Source organism: Phycodurus eques, chromosome 20 (genome assembly GCF_024500275.1).
Source record: "Phycodurus eques isolate BA_2022a chromosome 20, UOR_Pequ_1.1, whole genome shotgun sequence".
Lineage (NCBI taxonomy): Eukaryota > Metazoa > Chordata > Actinopteri > Syngnathiformes > Syngnathidae > Phycodurus > Phycodurus eques.
The window spans coordinates 13,748,634-13,766,277 of NC_084544.1; the positions used below are offsets into that span (position 1 = coordinate 13,748,634).

General features: G+C 43.3%; 1 protein-coding gene across 1 annotated transcript in view; it reads left to right on the plus strand.

Moving 5' to 3' along the window:
• The window catches only part of mcm3ap (minichromosome maintenance complex component 3 associated protein), a 20,779-nt gene continuing 3,135 nt past the window's right edge, over positions 1–17,644 (plus strand). The window contains exons 1-24 of the mRNA XM_061664863.1: positions 1–77; positions 206–1,760; positions 5,000–5,247; positions 6,203–6,284; positions 6,785–6,914; positions 7,636–7,814; positions 7,907–8,046; positions 8,673–8,870; positions 9,086–9,354; positions 9,442–9,604; positions 11,095–11,252; positions 12,012–12,232; positions 13,218–13,456; positions 13,561–13,661; positions 13,823–13,954; positions 14,127–14,240; positions 14,384–14,536; positions 14,626–14,823; positions 14,937–15,005; positions 15,142–15,276; positions 15,742–15,895; positions 16,102–16,366; positions 16,508–16,605; positions 16,997–17,387. Of these exons, the coding sequence (XP_061520847.1) occupies positions 275–1,760; positions 5,000–5,247; positions 6,203–6,284; positions 6,785–6,914; positions 7,636–7,814; positions 7,907–8,046; positions 8,673–8,870; positions 9,086–9,354; positions 9,442–9,604; positions 11,095–11,252; positions 12,012–12,232; positions 13,218–13,456; positions 13,561–13,661; positions 13,823–13,954; positions 14,127–14,240; positions 14,384–14,536; positions 14,626–14,823; positions 14,937–15,005; positions 15,142–15,276; positions 15,742–15,895; positions 16,102–16,366; positions 16,508–16,605; positions 16,997–17,387 (5,323 nt within the window). The 5' untranslated portion in view covers positions 1–77; positions 206–274. The remainder of the gene's footprint in view (positions 78–205; positions 1,761–4,999; positions 5,248–6,202; positions 6,285–6,784; positions 6,915–7,635; positions 7,815–7,906; positions 8,047–8,672; positions 8,871–9,085; positions 9,355–9,441; positions 9,605–11,094; positions 11,253–12,011; positions 12,233–13,217; positions 13,457–13,560; positions 13,662–13,822; positions 13,955–14,126; positions 14,241–14,383; positions 14,537–14,625; positions 14,824–14,936; positions 15,006–15,141; positions 15,277–15,741; positions 15,896–16,101; positions 16,367–16,507; positions 16,606–16,996; positions 17,388–17,644) is intronic.

Sequence of the window (17,644 nt, forward strand, 5' to 3'; positions counted from 1 at the left end):
GGAACGGAACCGGATGTGCTACTTGTTTTTGTATGTAACGTTACTTTGGAAGGTGTTAACAGCATTAATGGAGCATTGTGAGTAGTTTTGGTCTTGGGTATTTTCTGCATGTCCACGATACGATGATATTTGCTGGGTTATTTATATGTATGTGACGGTGATACATGCTAGGTGCTTTCGTGACTTTGTTGTGGTTGTCTGACAGGCGCGAAGCTGCTTCTTGCCGTTTAACCGGCTGGAGTTTTCGAACAAATTGGACACCATTGCTGGCGACATGAATCCATCTAACCCATTTGGAAGTCCACAAGATGTCGGTTTCCAAGCGACGAGCAACACTAACGCCAGTTTGTTCCAGTCATTTGGACAGCAAACCCCCAGCGGTGTACCTCAGAATGTGGGCAATTTTCACTCATCAGCGTTTAGCCTACCATCGGCCTCAAAACTGCCCGGGACGAACATGTTTGGACAGGCCCCTTCATTTGGGCAGCAATCAGCACAAGCGTCATCGCTTCCCAGCCATACTCCAGCTTTTACGGTGGGAGCAACGAACTCGGGCTTTGGTAGCAGTGCACCTCCAGCTTTTGGGTCAGTTAGTGGACCGAGCCAGAGTTCAGCTTTTGGAAAGACGCCTGCATTTGGTCAGCAGGCTGCATTAGGTCACGACCCAAGTTTTGGACAGCCATCTCCAGGCTTTGGACAAACGCTCTCAGGCTTTGGACAGCAGGCTCCAGGATTTGGAAACACGCAACTGGCCTCTAGCTCCACAACTTCTTCAGGGCCACCTCAGCAGATAGGTTTTGGACAGTCTGTATTTGGACAACCACCAACTACCACTGTTGCCAGTAGCGTGTTTGGTACGACTCAGACCCAGGTCAAAGGATTTGGATCAGAATTCAGTTTTAAGCCCGCCAGGGAAGTTCTTTTCAAACCCATCTACAGTGGCAGTCCTGAGCCCTCTAACCCTCAAACCACATCACTGTCCAGCTTACCTTTTGGCAGCACCGCAGAAAAGGTCAGTTTCAGCACTGCTGCTAGCAGCAGCACCACCACTGGCTTCTCGGGAGCAAAGTCTGGGTTGCTGGGCTTCAGTTTCTCTCAGCCTGCTGCTGCTCCATCCCTTCCAGTCCAAAACAACCCACTAACAACCATCAATAACAGCGGTCTGCAGTTCACCTTTTCCCAACCCGCTGCACCCTGTGGTTCCAACACCAATGCATCCATCGCCCAGCCCAAAACACCATCCACTTTCAGCTTTTCAACCAAAACCCTCCAACCCCAGACGGCACAACTTTTTGGAGGAACCGGTGTTGTTCTACCCTCCGCTTTCGTCGACAATAAATCTAAAGCAGAGTCGACTTTGGACAATAAAATGAGCCAGGAGGGTGACACAAATGTCTTTGCACAATTTAGAAAAGGTATGAAGCGTAAAGAAGAGCCCGCACCAACTGTGTCCAGTGCTACTCTCGAAGCTGTTGCAGAGGAGGACGAAACATCAGAAACCGCTTCACTGAGACAGCCCCCAAAGAGGCCTCTGATGAGGTCTCGTGCCCCTATGGGGTTATTCACCAGAGCACTAAGTGGACTGCGAAAAGCTGTGGCCAATCCAGTTAGACAAGAGGCAAAGGAGCCTCTGCAACAGAAACAACAGCAGGAGGAGCTGATGAGCGAGCATTCCAAAGTACTGCATGAAAACCCGACTGCTACCACATCTGCGGTACAAACTCTGAGCCCTGAGATACCGGAAAAAGATGAACAGTCAGGTGAGATTTCACACACAGTCGCAATTTCTTTTGCAATGGTTAAGGTTTATAAAGTTGAAAAGCAAAAATTGCTCACAAAAGTATGAAAGAGAATTGGACTGTTTATGGGTCATTTTCATATAATTGTGTCACTAACAGTAAAGACACTTAAAATTCAAGTTTACAATTCTTCATATGCTGCCTTGGTTTGATATGGTTAAGTGTCTCCTATACTGAAACAGCCACTCCTAAAGTCCTTTTTTCAAAAAGTAAAGACAAAAATACATATAAAATATAACGCTAGTGAACTTAAAATGCTGTTTTTAAATGGTGACTTTATTTATTAAGGAAAAAATACCATTCAAAGTTAGGCGCCCCTGTGTGAAAAATGAATGGCCCCCTATACCTAATAACTGGTTGGGCCCTCCTCAGCAGCAACAACTGAAATACAGTGTTTTCTATAACCTGGCATTGAGTCTTTCGCGTCTCTGGGAAGATATTTTGATCCACTCGTCCTTGGAGAATAGTTGGAATTCAGCAAAAAATTGAGTGTTTTTGAGCATGAATGGCCTTTTTAAGGTCATGCCACTGCATTTCAATTAGATTCAAGTCTGGACTTTGACTAGGCCGTTCCAAAAACTTCATTTTGTTATTTTAAGCCATTCAGAAGTTGACTTGCTGGTGTGCTTTGGATCATTATCCTGCTGCATAACCCAAGTGCGCTTCAGCTTGAGGGGACAAATTGATGGCTGAACATTCCCTTTGAGGAGTTTCTGTTAAAGAGCAGAATTCATGGTTCCGTCAGTCACAGCAAGTTGTCCAGGTCCTGAAGGAGCTATGCAGCCCAAGACCATCACACTCACACTGTACCACCACCACTGTTGGTATGACGTTCTATTTCTGAAATGCTGTGTTACATTTAGCCAGATGTAACGAGACACACACCTTTCAAAATGCTCAACTTTCCTCTCGTCATTCCATATCTTCTCCCAAAAGTCTTGGGAAACATTCAGATTTGTTATTTATTTATTTGCGCAAAAAAATAAGACGAGACTTTTATATTTTTGGTCAGCATTGGTTTCCGTCTTGGAACTCCGCTATGGATGCCATTTTTGCCCAGTCCCTTCCTTATTGTTGTGTTCTGAACACTGACCTGGACTGAGGCAACGGAGGCCTGCAGTTCTTGAGAAGTTTTCCTGAGTTCCTTTTTGGCCTCCTGGATGAGTCATTGCTGTTCTCTCTTGTAATCTTTGTAGGCTGGCCACTCCTGGGAAGCTTCACGACTGTTCCGTGTTTTCTCCATGTGAGGATAATGGCTCTCCCTATAGCTCGCTGGAATCCTAAAGCTTTAGAAATTGCTTTTGGAACTCTTTGCAGACGGATGTCAATTTATTTCTCAACTGTTCTCAAATTAATTTGGATTGTGTAATTTTGTTGCAGCTTTTTTAGAGATTTGTCGGGACAGATTCTGTTTCAGTGATTCCTTACTCGAACAGGTCTGGAGGTAATCAGGCATGGGTGTTATCAGTGAAAATTAACCCAAAATTGGGATTAGCCACAATTAATCATGACTTAACAAGGAGTAATTACTTTTTTTTACACAGGGTCAGGTAGCTTTGAATAGTTTTTTTCCCCCCTTAATAAATGAAATCACCATATAAAAACAGCATTTTATGTTCACTTGGGTTATAATTGTCTGATAGTTAAATTATTTATTATTATTATTATTTTTTTTTTTTTTATAATCCTAAACATTAAACTCTGCAAAAATAATTTGAGAAGGGTGCCAATACTTTTTCACGGCACTTTATAAACAACTCACATACACCTACAGGCAATTTAGTGTTTTCAGTTAACCGACCGTGTGAGTTTTGGGGCTGTGGGAGGAATTGAACCTGGGTCCTCAGAACTGTGAGGCAGATTTGTGAACCAGTCTTTATATCAAGACATGCAATAATTCTGGCACCCACAAATTCATACATACCTCAGAAATAACACAATTTATTTTGCTGTCTGCTTTTGTGTGACAGCAAAATGGCTGCCCCATCCTGGCACTTCAGCTCACAGATCCCTCAGGTGTATTGTAACAATATAATGAGGCTCTCTCCAGTGGCATTAACGGTAAAGACAGCTTGAGTGACAAAGATTAAGACTAAAGGCTGTTTGTGAAAGAAGCAAAAGAAAAAAGGGAACTCTGAAGACGCTAATGCCTGGATCAGCTTATAAGACAAATGTGGTCTTTCCCGATGGCACTATGTCAGACTATAAAAACGTGCTGTATCTTGGTGGCGACTCAACACAACATTTATTGCGATACCACTGTATCCCGTCTTTTTACTCAATTCTACCAACACGCCTTCCCAGCAGGAAGCAGAGTCTGGGGCCTCTGCGGCGGGTTCCCCTATATCTGGGGTTGAAGTCACCAAGGTGGTTAAAAAGCTCCTTGGTGGCAAGGCCCCAGGGATGAATGAGATCCGCCCGGAGTTCCTGAGGGCTCTGGATGTTGTAGGGCTGTCCTGGTTGACACACCTCTGCAACATTGCATGGACAATTGGGGTCAGTGCCTCTCGATTAGCAGACCAGGATGGTGGTCCCCCTTAAACAAGAGGGACCGTAGGGTGTGTTACAACTATAGGGGGATCACACTCCTGAGCTGCCCTGGTGAAGTCTATACAGGGGTTCTGGAGAGGAGGGTCCATCAGGAAGTCGAATCTCAGATTCAGGAGCAGCTGTATCGTTTTCATCCTGGCCATGGAACAGTGGATCAGGTCTACACACTCAGCTGGGTCTTCGAGGGTGCATGGGAATTTGCCCTACCAGTCTAAATTTGTTTTGGGAACTTGGAAAAGGCGTTCGACCGTGTCCCTCGGAGTCCTGTGGGGGGCGCTCGGGGGATATTGGGTACCGGGCCCCCTGATACGGGCTGTCCGGTCCCTGTACAACCGGTGTCAGAGTTTGTTTGGTCTGCATTGCCGGCAGTACGTGGAATATGTTTCCCGTGAGTCTATATCAGTCTGTCGTGGTAAAGACGGAGCTGAGCCAAAAGGTAAAGCTCTCAATTTACTGGTCGATCTACGTTCCTACCCTCACCTATGGTCACAAGCTGTGGGTCGTGACTGAAGTGGCTGGGGAGAGGGAAGTCTGGGCTTCCCTGCTTGAGCTGCTGCCCCCGGAATCTGACCTCGGACAAGTGGCAATAAATGGATGGATGGATGGATGCACGCACTGTGCCCGTAACTTCTCCACTCATCTCATTCTAGATATACCACACCCGCAAGAACAGATGGCTAAAACCAAGACGCCAGTGAGAGCTGCCGAACGAAGCGAGAGCTTGGACAGCCTCAGCGGAATGTGTCCCACTGACTGCACTACCATTCAGTGCAAGAATATGCCTAAGGCCCTCAACAAAAGGGACATCATCCAGAAGCATTTTTCTCGCTTTGGCAAAGTCTGCAAGGTGTACTGCCGGCCTGCTCGGAACACAGCCGTCGTGCACTTCGACAACCATGTGAGTTAAATCAATCTTTGCAAAATTGACTCTTGGTAAAAGTAGTTTTCTTCACTGCTATGTTCACTTGCCAACTCTCAATGACTACAGATGATGATTTTCATATCTGTGCTAACATTCAGTTAAAATCAATGACCCATTCAGACTACAAGAAGTCCTCGATTTACGAACGAGTTCCGTTCCTATGCTGGCGACGTAACCCGTATTTCCGCGCAAGTCGGATTTCACCGTTAAAGTCGAAATTCACGTCGAAATACTTCTGTTACGGGTATTGTCCCACCTGATTGTGACAGAAAGCCCAGTGTGTGTGGGCGTGGATGTGTGAGTGAGACGGGACTGCGCAGGCGTCGTCCGGCGGGACTGCGAAGGAGAAAGGAGTGCGCGCAGGTGCGAGTGTGTATAGTGGCAAGTGTAGTGACGGCGACCGGGGAAGATTAGCGGAGGACCCGTTGACGTTGAATGTGCAGGGGAGCTAATAAAGCCAATAAAGCAGCAAATCGGTGCTTCGTGCCTTTATTGTTGCCGCCACCCAGCTCCGCTGTGCCACGAGAGAAGGGAGTTAAGCCCGAGGAGGACAACCTCGGCCCTGGAGAAGGCGTCTCCCGACCACGGTCAGGTGACCGTAGCAGGAAAGGTTAACACTTCGAATAAAGAAACTAAAATAGATTTAAAATTACAAAAAATAATAATAAGATTCTGGACTTACCATTACTGCAGAGAGTGTGAAAAAAGGAGGGCGAAAAAGGCAAAGATACTCCTGGCGCACAAGCACTATGCACTAGCTAAGCAGAAACACTATGGTGCTGGGGACACAATGGCGGACGAGGCACGGGCGTCGTAAAGTCGAAACGTCGTAGGTCGCGTACGTCGTAACTCGAGGACTTCCTGTACTTGTGTGTTGACAGTTCATAACAATACCCTTTTTGTCTTCCTTAAATATAATTCTTTCTTCTAGGCATCTGCAGCCAAAGCTAAGAAGAGAGGGAAACTCCTGCATCATCATGAACTCCTCCTCTTGTGGCAGAGAAAGAAGCAAAGTGCGAGTCAAGCCAATACGATAAATCTGTTCATGAATATATTCTGAATTCTAATATATACGTGCCTGTACTTAAGAGCCAGATGTATGCTTAACCCTTTAAAGGAGGGGTCACCAACCTTTTTTTGAAACAGGTACCTCTTTGCTACTGATTAATGCAAAGAGCTACCATTTTGATACACACTTCTGAAGTAACGAATTTGCTCAATTTACCTTTAACTGTGTTATTATTAATAATTATGAATATTTTCAAATTATCACTTCTAGAATATTCTGAGGAAAACACAGTGCAACATCACTGGTGAGCTATTATTAGAGGAGGCCCGCCCCAGCGGGCTACTCATGTGGTCCTTGGGGGGGGGGGGTCTAACTGCTGCCCGCGAGCCCCATGTTGGTGACCCCAGTATTAAAGTATTGACTCACAATTTAAAGCTTTATTTAATTTATTTTATCTTCTCACTTCATTCTGGAATGATTTTATCTATTTATACGATGAATCAGGTCCAGGGGAAAAAAGCAGTAGACCTGTGGCAAGAAAAGAGGAGGATGAGGGCAAAAATCAGGACAAAGCAAATTTCAAGGTGTCATCTCCTCTCATAAGACCTCTACTCAGCAACACCTTCAGCCGCAGGTAGCAGCCCAAAAATCTGTTATTATTGCAGCAGATACAGTCAAGTACAGTGACTCCTCTGAAGTTAGATGCCCCATAAGTTGTAAGATTTTGGATCTTCTGGAAATGGACTTGTCCGGCCACAACATTATGATGCCGTGCATAATATAATGATATCCAATACGAGAGCTGTATAAAATGTTCTGTCTTTAAAAATATAATAATGCTCTGTTTGGATTGAGACTGCCAGAGAGGTATTTGTTAATACATGTTTGTCCATTATTTTAGTTTAGTTTGCAAAGACATAGAACTACATTGTATCATAACAAGAGCTTTGTCTAATATTTGGTTCCCTCCATTAGATCGTACTTACCTAGCTACTTGTTTATCAGCGTAAAAAAATATTTGAAACAGTTCTCATTATCATGCAGTTGAGTTCTACTCCACTCCAAATTTTAATTATTAACATATTGTTAAATCAATCAATCCCTCTCTGACAGTGTCCGCCAAAACTGATAACAAACAAAAGTTGATTGTTGAAATAGATTTAAAAGAGAATGCACTTTAGCATGTTCAGTGTCCCTAAACTGGCAGCTAATGCTGCTTGTGACTTTTAATTATAAGTGCCAATGCTTTAGGAGAGTAACTGTACTTGCCCTTGTTGTGGAATGTTGTTGGCCCATCCTTATGGTTACTACATCTTTCCAACACAACTTAGTCTGATATTCTGTGTGTCTGATAGCTCACCAGTGAAGAAGCCACTGATAGGCAAGGCTCTTCAGTTTGACGCTAAACTTCAGAAAGAAAATGTCACGATGACTCAGTGCTCAGAGTGCCTCGTCCCCCTTATCGGCATTGTGGCTGAGACATCCGAGGACAAGTACCGCCTTCTAGAGCAGAGGGACAAAATTCTGCGGCAAGGTATGGCTACCATTTTCACCCACCTGGTGTTAGGTTCTGTTTGCCCATTTATGTAGGTGTCACAAACACGCTCTTACTTTTATGCCCATTAGGTCGACCCAAAGGTATGGACATGGACCTCTCTAAAGTGTTTGTCGGAACATGTCCCGACATGTGTCCAGAGAAGGAGCGATACATGAGGGAAACAAGGAATCAGCTCAGCATATATGAAGTCCTCCCCAACACAGAGATGGTATTGTTTGCAGTATTTTATCACGATCCTGTAATATTATTTGGAGTACATTTGTAGTACAGTGTAAGTGAACTGTACGCTTCAACAAATTTGTTACGTGAATCATAAAAATGCAAATGTGAACAATTGATCACTATTGATTGTCAATGTGTACACACAAATATCGTCTTTCTAATTATTTAATATTGCAAAATGAGTACATGATCAAAATTTTGATAATTGTTTGTGTGTTCACTGAGGAATTGATAAATCCTGTGTTCACCGACAATCCCTTCTGAGACGCAGGCTGACCTACAATTTGTTTTGATAAAGCCACAGGAAATATTGGAAATACAAATAAATCTGTCCCAGTGTTATATTAGCCACCTTTAACTTGAACCTTTTGGAATATCAAGTAAGTGTGAAAATAAGTTTTCCTCTGTCATTAGTGAAATGTGAAAAGGGCTCATGCGTTTAGCTCAAGTCTTGCGTGATAGCGGTCCCAACCCGTGTTAACTGCTGGGCTATTTGAACTTAGGAGATTCCAATATATTTCTTCATGCTGTTGATGCACAATGAATATATTGAAATGTTGAGTATAGTTGTAAAAAGGCCAATAAATAGTGTATTTCTATTGACATGTCTAGGTGGATCACGCAGCCTCAATTAAAGAGTACAGTCGTTCATCTGCTGACCAGGAAGAGCCCCTTCCCCATGAGTTACGCCCCTTGCCAGTACTCAGCATGACCATGGACTATCTGGTCACTCAGATCATGGACCAGGGTCATGACAGCTTGCGAGATTGGTATGATTTTGTTTGGAACAGGACCCGGAGCATCCGAAAGGTAGGAACTATGTGGACTGGCTGACTGGGCACAAATGAATTTGCAAAATGTGATGACTGATCACTCCGCCCCCGTTATGTTCCAAGATAGAGATGTTTAAAATGTTTGACGTGATGTAATTGCAACATATTAAGGATCTTGTAACATCATGTTACTAACTGTATAGGTTATGTTTCTTTTAGATAAAAGTGGCCTGTTTTCCTCTTTTAACGTAGGACATCACCCAGCAGCATCTGTGCTGCCCACACACGGTCTCACTGATCGAGAAGTGCACACGCTTCCACTTGCATTGCGCACACCATCTCTGCGAAGAGCCAATGTCCGTTTTTGACATTAAGATCAACAACGAGAACTTGACAAAGTGCCTGCAGAGCCTGAAAGAAATGTACGAGGACCTGAAGGACCGTCACATCTACTGCCCCCGCGAAGCCGAGTTCCGCCAGTACAGTGTGTTGCTGCAGCTCAACGATGGGGACATCCTCCGGTCAGCGTGCAAAGTCACACTTGCTCAAATGCAACGTATGCCTTCAGTATACTGTATTGAATAACTTTTTCAATTTTGTCTGTACAGTGAGGTCCAACAATTCCGTGATGAAGTGCGCAACTCCCCCGAAGTGTATTTTGCAGTGCAGGCATTTGCCGCACTCAACAGCAACAACTTTGTGCGTTTCTTCAAGCTGGTGAAAAGAGCATCTTACCTGGCTAGTTGCCTCCTCCACAGATACTTCAATCAGGTCAGAAAAAAATGAGCCTTCATTTATTGAATCTAATAACTATTCAGTTCTGATGTTGATGGTTAACAATACAATCTATTGTGCTGCTCTTTTTATTATACTTTATACTTTTTATAAAAGCGTTTAATACAGTAGACCATACGTTACTGAAAGAGAGACTTGTCAGTATTGGTTTCTCAGATCATATAGTGTTGGCTGATTTGGTAATTACCTTTCTCACAGAACACAATGTGTACGGGCAGATGGTCTCACATCCATCACTGTAATAAATGGTGTTTCTCAAGGTTCGGTCTTTGGACCACTCCTCTTTATCCTCCACGTCACAGTCAATAACATTGATTGCAACATCTCAAGGGCAAATTAAAATTTGTATGCCAACAATAGTGATTTACTCTTCTGCACCCATACCTCACTTAGCCCTTTCTGAGCTGCAGCAAGCTTTTAAGATTGTTCGATCACATCTTTATTACTTAAAACGTTTTGAAAATGCAGACAAGACAAAACTCATGTTAGTCTCAAAATCAGTCACTGAACCTGCCATCAATTAGCACGTTTGATGCTTCACAGATTTGAGTTTGTATGTAAGTATAATTGTCTGGGATTTTTAATTGATGATTCCTTGTCTTTTTTTTACCTCAATTTGAGATGTTGATGAAAAGGCTAAAGTTGAAGCTTGACTTTTATTTTCAAATATACTCATGTCTCTCCTTTGATGCAAAGTACAGACCAATTGTTGCCACTTTTATGTCGGTATTGGACTCTGGTGGTGATTTATATATTCATGCTTCGATGAAACGCCTGTGTGAACTGGACACAATTTATCATTTCATCATCATTGTGTCCTTTATGCACGTGTAGGATCGTCAAACTGCAGACTACAACGTTATAAAGCCATCTTGGGTCCCCTCGTACTGCAGAGCTACATCTGCCATAGAAATTCTGGCAGTTATGGGATGTGATCCCTGGCCCTCATGCTTTCAACTGTACCTAACATCTGTACTGAGCTGGGGAAACATTTTTTTTTTATTATTATTTTTTTTAAAATATGCAGCTCTTTCCTCATGGAACAATCTTCAGCAACTGCTGAAACTGAAGGATCTGGTCTCAATTTTAAAGGACTTTTAAGCAGCTTGGAGGCTTAAACATCAGGCTGTCAAAGCTTCATTTAATTGGGTTTTAAAGAGTTTGGTTGGGAACGCTGCAGATTTTTGTATTATGAGATTGTTTGAATGTTTTTAGCCTGTCAAACCTGTTTTATGTGTTTGTTGTCTGTCTTGACCAGGACACTCTTGTAAAAGAGATTTTTACTCAATAAGGTGGAGTAAAAATGGAAAGAAAAGAAAAAAAACATGTAATTTAATTGGGCAATATTAAGTTGAAATAAGAGTACATTGAGGTACAAGCTTGGTCACTGAACAAATTACACTCATAAGTCAAGGTACCACTGTGTTGTTTTATTCATACCCCAGTGTGTGTGTGTGTTTGTGCAGGTCAGAGGAAAGGCATTAAAAACCTTGACCATTGCTCACACAGTGGGTCCACGGGCAACTGCTTTTCCACTGGAGGACATTGTTCGGATGTTGATGTTCCGCAGTGCTAAAGAAGCAACTGACTTCATCCAGCAGTACAGCCTCAATGTCAGCGAGGGGTGAGTGTCAGTGGTTTTCTTTGTAGTACAATGGATATAAACATCTGCAAAACCTCTGTTCAAATGCCAGGTTTTTGTATATAAATAAATGAGACCAACCACAATTAATGTGACTTATAACCTGTAAAACTTAAGGGGGGGGGGGGGCGACTGTAATCATTTAGAGAGGGGGAGTAAAAATAAGTAACTGAGATAATGTGGATGCACAAGTGTACCTCCCCTTTTATAAATGGGAACGTGGCTGTGTTCAAAATGAACCAGTCACATCTAAACTCAAGTTAAATTGGAGTCAGCACACGCCTGCCACTGTTTCACCCAAAATAAATTTCAGGTGTTCTAGTCGGGTATTCCTGACATTTTTGCAGTCGCATCTTCTGGCATGGTCCCCAGTGAGTTTCCACAGCATCAGAAGGATCTCATTGTTGAAAGGTAATAGTCATGAGGGGGGTACAAAAGAATTTTCAAGGCATTAACTATATCATGGAACCCAGTGTAGACAGTCATAATCAAGTGGAAAAAAATATGGCACAACAGTGACGTTAACAAGAACCGGACGTACCTCCAAAATTGATGAAAAGGCGAGATTTCAGGGAAGCTGCCAAGAGGCCGACAGCTACATTGAAGGCTTTGGTCGACTTTTTCTAGCCACTGTACATTATCAGAGCCATCTTTGATGATCACATGTAATGAGATCAACATGGAGGTACAGTACTGTAGCTTGCTCTGTACTTGACAGACTGTCCAAAATTCTGTTGACAGTGTGGTCGATCTGAATCGGATAGCCTATCAGGAGCCAGAGCTGCTATCCCAGAAGAAGTCCGAGATCATTCAGGCTAAAAAAAAAACGTTGACTGGTGAAGTTGTGAATGGAGGCCCCCTCCCCAGTCCTCCCCAGCATAAACCTGTCTGCACCTTTGACTCCCAGAACAAGTACAGAGGAGAAGGCCCTCTGGCTGAGCCTGCACCCAATCCATTTAAAGGTATTCTGTCACACTCATGCATTGATGATGATGATTATGCATTTATCGTAACCATTGATTCAGAGATGAGACCACAAGCTGTGGAAACCATCCTCCTTATTGTGCCTCAAATTAAGCATTTTTATGTACAATGGAGCCTCCAAAGTAAAGCAGTTCAGGAAGGCTGGTTGCGCTCAGGTCTGTGTGTATTCTAAAAACATGCCCATAATGTAAAATAATATAGTATGTTCCAGAGTCAAATAGTCACCATTCATCTTTTAAGTAACATTGTTAACAATTGTAATTGGAGTAAAATACAATTTCTCACCCAGTGAGGACGTGTGATGTAAGCGGAGTGAACATGAAAGTGAGGTGAGGGGAATGCTGAAGGAGAGTCATAAATGTTTTGACCACTTGCAAAACATAAACAACAAATGATTAATATTAGCCTTAACTTTGATTACGCGACACTGTGGTGATCGTTTTCTTTTGTTAGTAATGTCTACACGTGGAGCGCATCCTTTGCATTTTTCAACAAGTTACCCCATACAGTATACAGGTGCATCTCAATAAAAGTCCATATGTTTCAGTACTCATACTTAGATTCATTAAGCACTTGGGAAAATACTGTACTTTTCCGAAGGCAAATTGCTGCCTAATTCCTAAATTAAAAGTAATTTTCATTGTTTCTTGATTGTTTGTAACGTATTGTACTTTCTCGAGATGGTGAATTTTGGGTTTTCGTTTGCTGTAAAGCTATAATCATCAAAATTATACATATTTAAAAAAAGATAATGAAACATTTCACTCTGTGTGAGTAGTGCATCTCTATGACACAAGTTTCCCTTTTTGAATAGAACTACCTAACTAAATGAAGCTTTTGACACTATTCTAATTTATTGAGATGTACCTGTATACCGGGACCTTTTTCCTCATAGTAATAGCTCATTAACAATTTTCATTTCATTTTTTTTTTTTTTTTTTTTTTTTTTTTTTTTTTATATAGCCATTGCTCCCAAGGTGGAGGTTAAGGCCCCACCCAGCGTGCAGTTGCAAACACAGGATTCGCCAGTCAGGCATCCTGATGTCCCCAATGTTTTTGGGCTGAGACGAGCCGTTCCAGAAAAGACAGAGTCTAGCGATTCCTTAAACAGTTTGGCCCTCCAGGCTGGAGCCCAGCAACTATTCCAGTCTCCACCCGTCAAAGCACCCGAACCGGAACCTCAGCCAGTGTTCAGCGATGAGGTGGGGATGACTTATTTTGCATTTCATCTGTTCACATCTTGCTCGGATCCTCACTTTCTTAGTTTAACACACCGCATTTGGTGCAATTGGTTTTCTTTCCCCAGGACATTCTGGCTGAAGTGGACTCTTTGATTGACGAAATGGTTGGGATGTCTGCGATGGAGGTAGCTGCTGATGGAGCCAGTTATGCCACAACAGCTCTTGGGTAAGTTGGCTTTATCTGTCATGCATATATGTGCTAAAGATTGCTGACTGTAAATGTCTTTAAATCTTAAATACAACTGACTGTGCCTTCTACATTTTCTTTAGTAAGCGTTTATCGTTACCAGTGAATGTCATTTTTTTTTTTCAACGCTATGTTTGCAGTGAAAGCAGTGTGCAGGCTGGATCCGTACTGGATGAGGTTTTAGAAGAAATGCTGCAAGAATTGTCCTCTACCGAGATCCATCTAGAACAAGAGCGTGTCGCTGAAGAGAAACGCAGGATTGAGGAAGCAAGGTTTGTCTAGTATTGCCTTATTTGAATAAATAAAATTATACACAATATTTACTTCTCGCTTGCAAGAATGTCTGGCTAAGATTTAACATCATCATACCACATCATCAATCGATCAATTCTGATTTGCGCAGTGATCACAGTGCAAGTTAATAGGTGGCTTTGTCTATCCCAGGAGGAAACGGGAGCACGAGGCCTTCTTGGCCCAGTGCAGACTTTCTTTATACACGGAGCTCATGGGGGAAGTATTAGATGAGACTGTCAAGGAGACTGCCACCACAGTGTTGCAGTAAGGCTCTGTTTATTCCGAATGGTTTTTGAACTCCTCTCATTTTATTGTTGTTTAATAAGCTGGTTGAAAGAAACAATGCTATCGGATAATACAGTAGGTACGTTGGCTAACATAAGACTGTACCGAAATTTCTTTTTCAGACATGCAGTGGATGAGAAAGCACGTTGTGTCGCTAAATGTTCTCAAGATGTCTGCACCGGTCTCATTGAGGAGACTTTAGAAGCAGATATTGCCCTGCTGGTCGGAGAAGTCCTTGCGGCTGAGCTGCAGCGTGCTCACAAGTACATCAAAAGGTAGGCGAAGGAGTCTAAACTTGGGGTAATTAGTGTGATAAGGGTAAGGGTACACGTCATTTCCTTTGTCCCCTTATCTTTCCAACCAGGTGGCGTGATGTGGTAGCAGTGCGCCGGCAGCTGAAGAGACAGATGAGAGGCTTCCCAGCAGCTCCTTGCTTCGTGGACCCTCACTTCAAATTAAAGGCGCTGGCTCCAAGTGCTCCGGCACAGCAGTCCATAGAGGATCTGACTCGTGGAATGGTAAACCTGGGAAACGCAGGAAGGTTATCGCTGTCCAGCACCAGGTATTGTGTCTCTTGAATGGCTGTTTCTCTTTTTCTTTTTGATGTGTTCCAACCTCGTCTTGAATTGTGAGTAACTGAGTCTCATTGCATCGTTCTTGTGTGTCTATCTTCAGGGTGTTGAAAATGAGACATTTGGCAGTCCACCAAATGAGAGTCCAGTATTTCTATCAGCACCTTCTTGAGTAAGTCAGGATTTCATTTTGTTCTGCTGGCTTGTGGTTTTTCATTTCGAACAGATGAACTGTGATGTCTGTATTTTTTATTTGTATTGATTTATTTACTATTATTATTTATTTAATTCGTTTTTTTGTGTCGCAGTGAGTTGGTGTGGGCGCCACTTGACCTGCCAACACTGGTAATGGAAACTCTCCACAAACCGCCTGATAGAATCTTCTGGAAAGCTGTTGTCCTATTACCGAGTGACCATGAGAGTGTAGCCAGCCTGGCAGACAGGTGAGTGGCAGGTTGTGACAATGGCGATTGCATTAAGAAATAACTTAGGCGGGATTTACATTTCAGCTCCAAGTTCCCAATTCCGCATGTTTTAATTATTTTTTTAAATCACATTTATAGTATACTTCAAGTGACCCATAGCCAATATTACTGTGTTTCCATTCACGGAGTACATGAAACAACCTGATTGCCCAGATGCCTGTGAAATTAAACTCAGCTTTCCAAAAACCAAAACGTAACTTATGATTTAACAAGGGGGCCAATTACAATGATCACATTCAATTCCTATTCTAACGCAGTTGACTAAACGTCGAATATTTGTATGAATAAAGGCCTCGGTAAACTGCACTCTCTGCAGTAACTGACACTATTGTAGGAAATCTCGTACAGGTGCTGTCTATGCCTTGAGTTAGTTATGAAAGTTAGTTGTATTCACGAAACATTTGGGTGTCGTTTCCTCTCCAGGATTCTGTCTGATTGGCTAGAAGCGAAGCTTGGCGGCGGCCAGGGTTCAAAGTTCATGGAGGAGCAAAGGGGTGGCACATTGCAGACCCTCTGCCTGTCCAACACCATAAAGGACAATGGACACCGCACCCATAACGTCCATGTCAGCATCAAGGTTTGTCCATTTTGTTTTGTGTTTTACACCATCGATTCTCAACTTGGGGGTAGTAAAAAATGTGTCATGCTTTAGGCTACTATATTATGGTATTTTATAATATGAAGTTTGTTGTATCTTGTAAATAAACTATTGCACTTTTCTTGCCTTCCCTCTTATTTGTTTGCTTCGTGATCCGTGTGTGACCTTTTTGAGGCGTCTTCCAGGTGTCCCGAGGTCCGCTGACTGCAGATGGCTTATCTAAAATGGAGGAGTGCTGTGAGCTGCAGGGGGCAGGAGCTCTGATCATGTTGCTGCCCGCACTGCCCGTCTCGGAGCCCGATCGCGACGGGCGGGACGTCCCTCTGCTCTCGGCCTTGCTTCAGCTCAAACAGTTGCAGCAAGCCAGCACCTGGCACTGCCCGCTGCCTCTGGTCGTTTTGGTGCCAGGCCCTGACCGCGGCACCTGCAACACTCAACAACTTGCAGACGGTAACTAAGTGAATCACACTTGTGTGTACATTGGCGGGTTTCCAGTCATGCATTAAAATCTCTGTCGCTCTATATTATGAGTGTGGCAAAAGGTACTGACGTTTGCCTTTTTGTCTATTTTTGTCCCTGGTGTCCTTACAGACCTGATGCTGCCTATGCTAATAACGGATGGTCTCATATCTGAATACACATTGTTGTTCATACCAGAAACCACAAATGATATGCAAGGATCCAAACAGGTAATTCATGTTTGCGAATGAGTACTTGGTATGACCTTCTTATCAATACTAATGTTATGCCTCAAATGATCATTGATTGCCTGACGCACTGAAAGACTGTCAGTGCTTTCAAACTAGCACCGTTTAAGATGTCTTAATTTTTTTCTGTGTAGAAGGGGATCATTTGGCTCGAGACATCCTCTTAAAGTGCAGTCAGCTATTAGTCAAAGTCAACAGCAAAGTCTGAGCTGCAATAGCTGTCATTATGATGCAATACAGTACTTAACCACCATTTTACTCTTGATTGAAATAGTAAACATGCTGTATTGTTAAATTAACACCACACCTATCGAAACGTTTGTAGAAGGCAACTATTTACATCATGACTTCTTGTGCCCTGCTGTCTTTTTAGCTCAGCTGCGCTGTGCGTTGGCTTCTGCCCCGTGCACCTCCACCCATCCCACTCTCCTGCCAGACCCTGGAGCAGCTTGCAGAGGCCATCCTGAGTCGTGAGTTCAGTCGCAGGGTTTCAGCTCACTGCCAGGAGCGTGCCGCCGCTGGTCTCCCTCCGCAGGATCCCGCTCCCGTCATCCAGCTGTACAACGCCGTCATCAGTCACATTGCCGACAAAGTGTCGTCGGAGGAGCTCGCCATAATCTCGTGGCCGCCCGCAGAGTTCTGCCTGCCCGAGACCGACGGATTTGTTCCACATCTGGGCTGGAACACTGGCCCACACCTGGCCTGGTTGCGTAAAACCGTCCTCAACTTGCAGCTGCCACAGTGGAGGAATTCTTCGACCACAGGTCAGTGTGCCAGTGAACAGCACTGCAGCTGGAAGGTCATGTTTTACAAATACTTTTGAGGTCCAATAGCTGTGAAGGTGCGCAATCTGGAATTCAGCACAATGTTAGGGAAAAATGTCCCTAAAATAAAGTGTGTGGTGCATGCAGCGGACAGATAGAGAATTAAAATGTAAAGAATGAAGTAATGCATTTCATTTCCTATTATACCGAGTGTGGGAAGTGTTTTTTGTTTGCTTTGTTTGTTTTACGTTAACAGT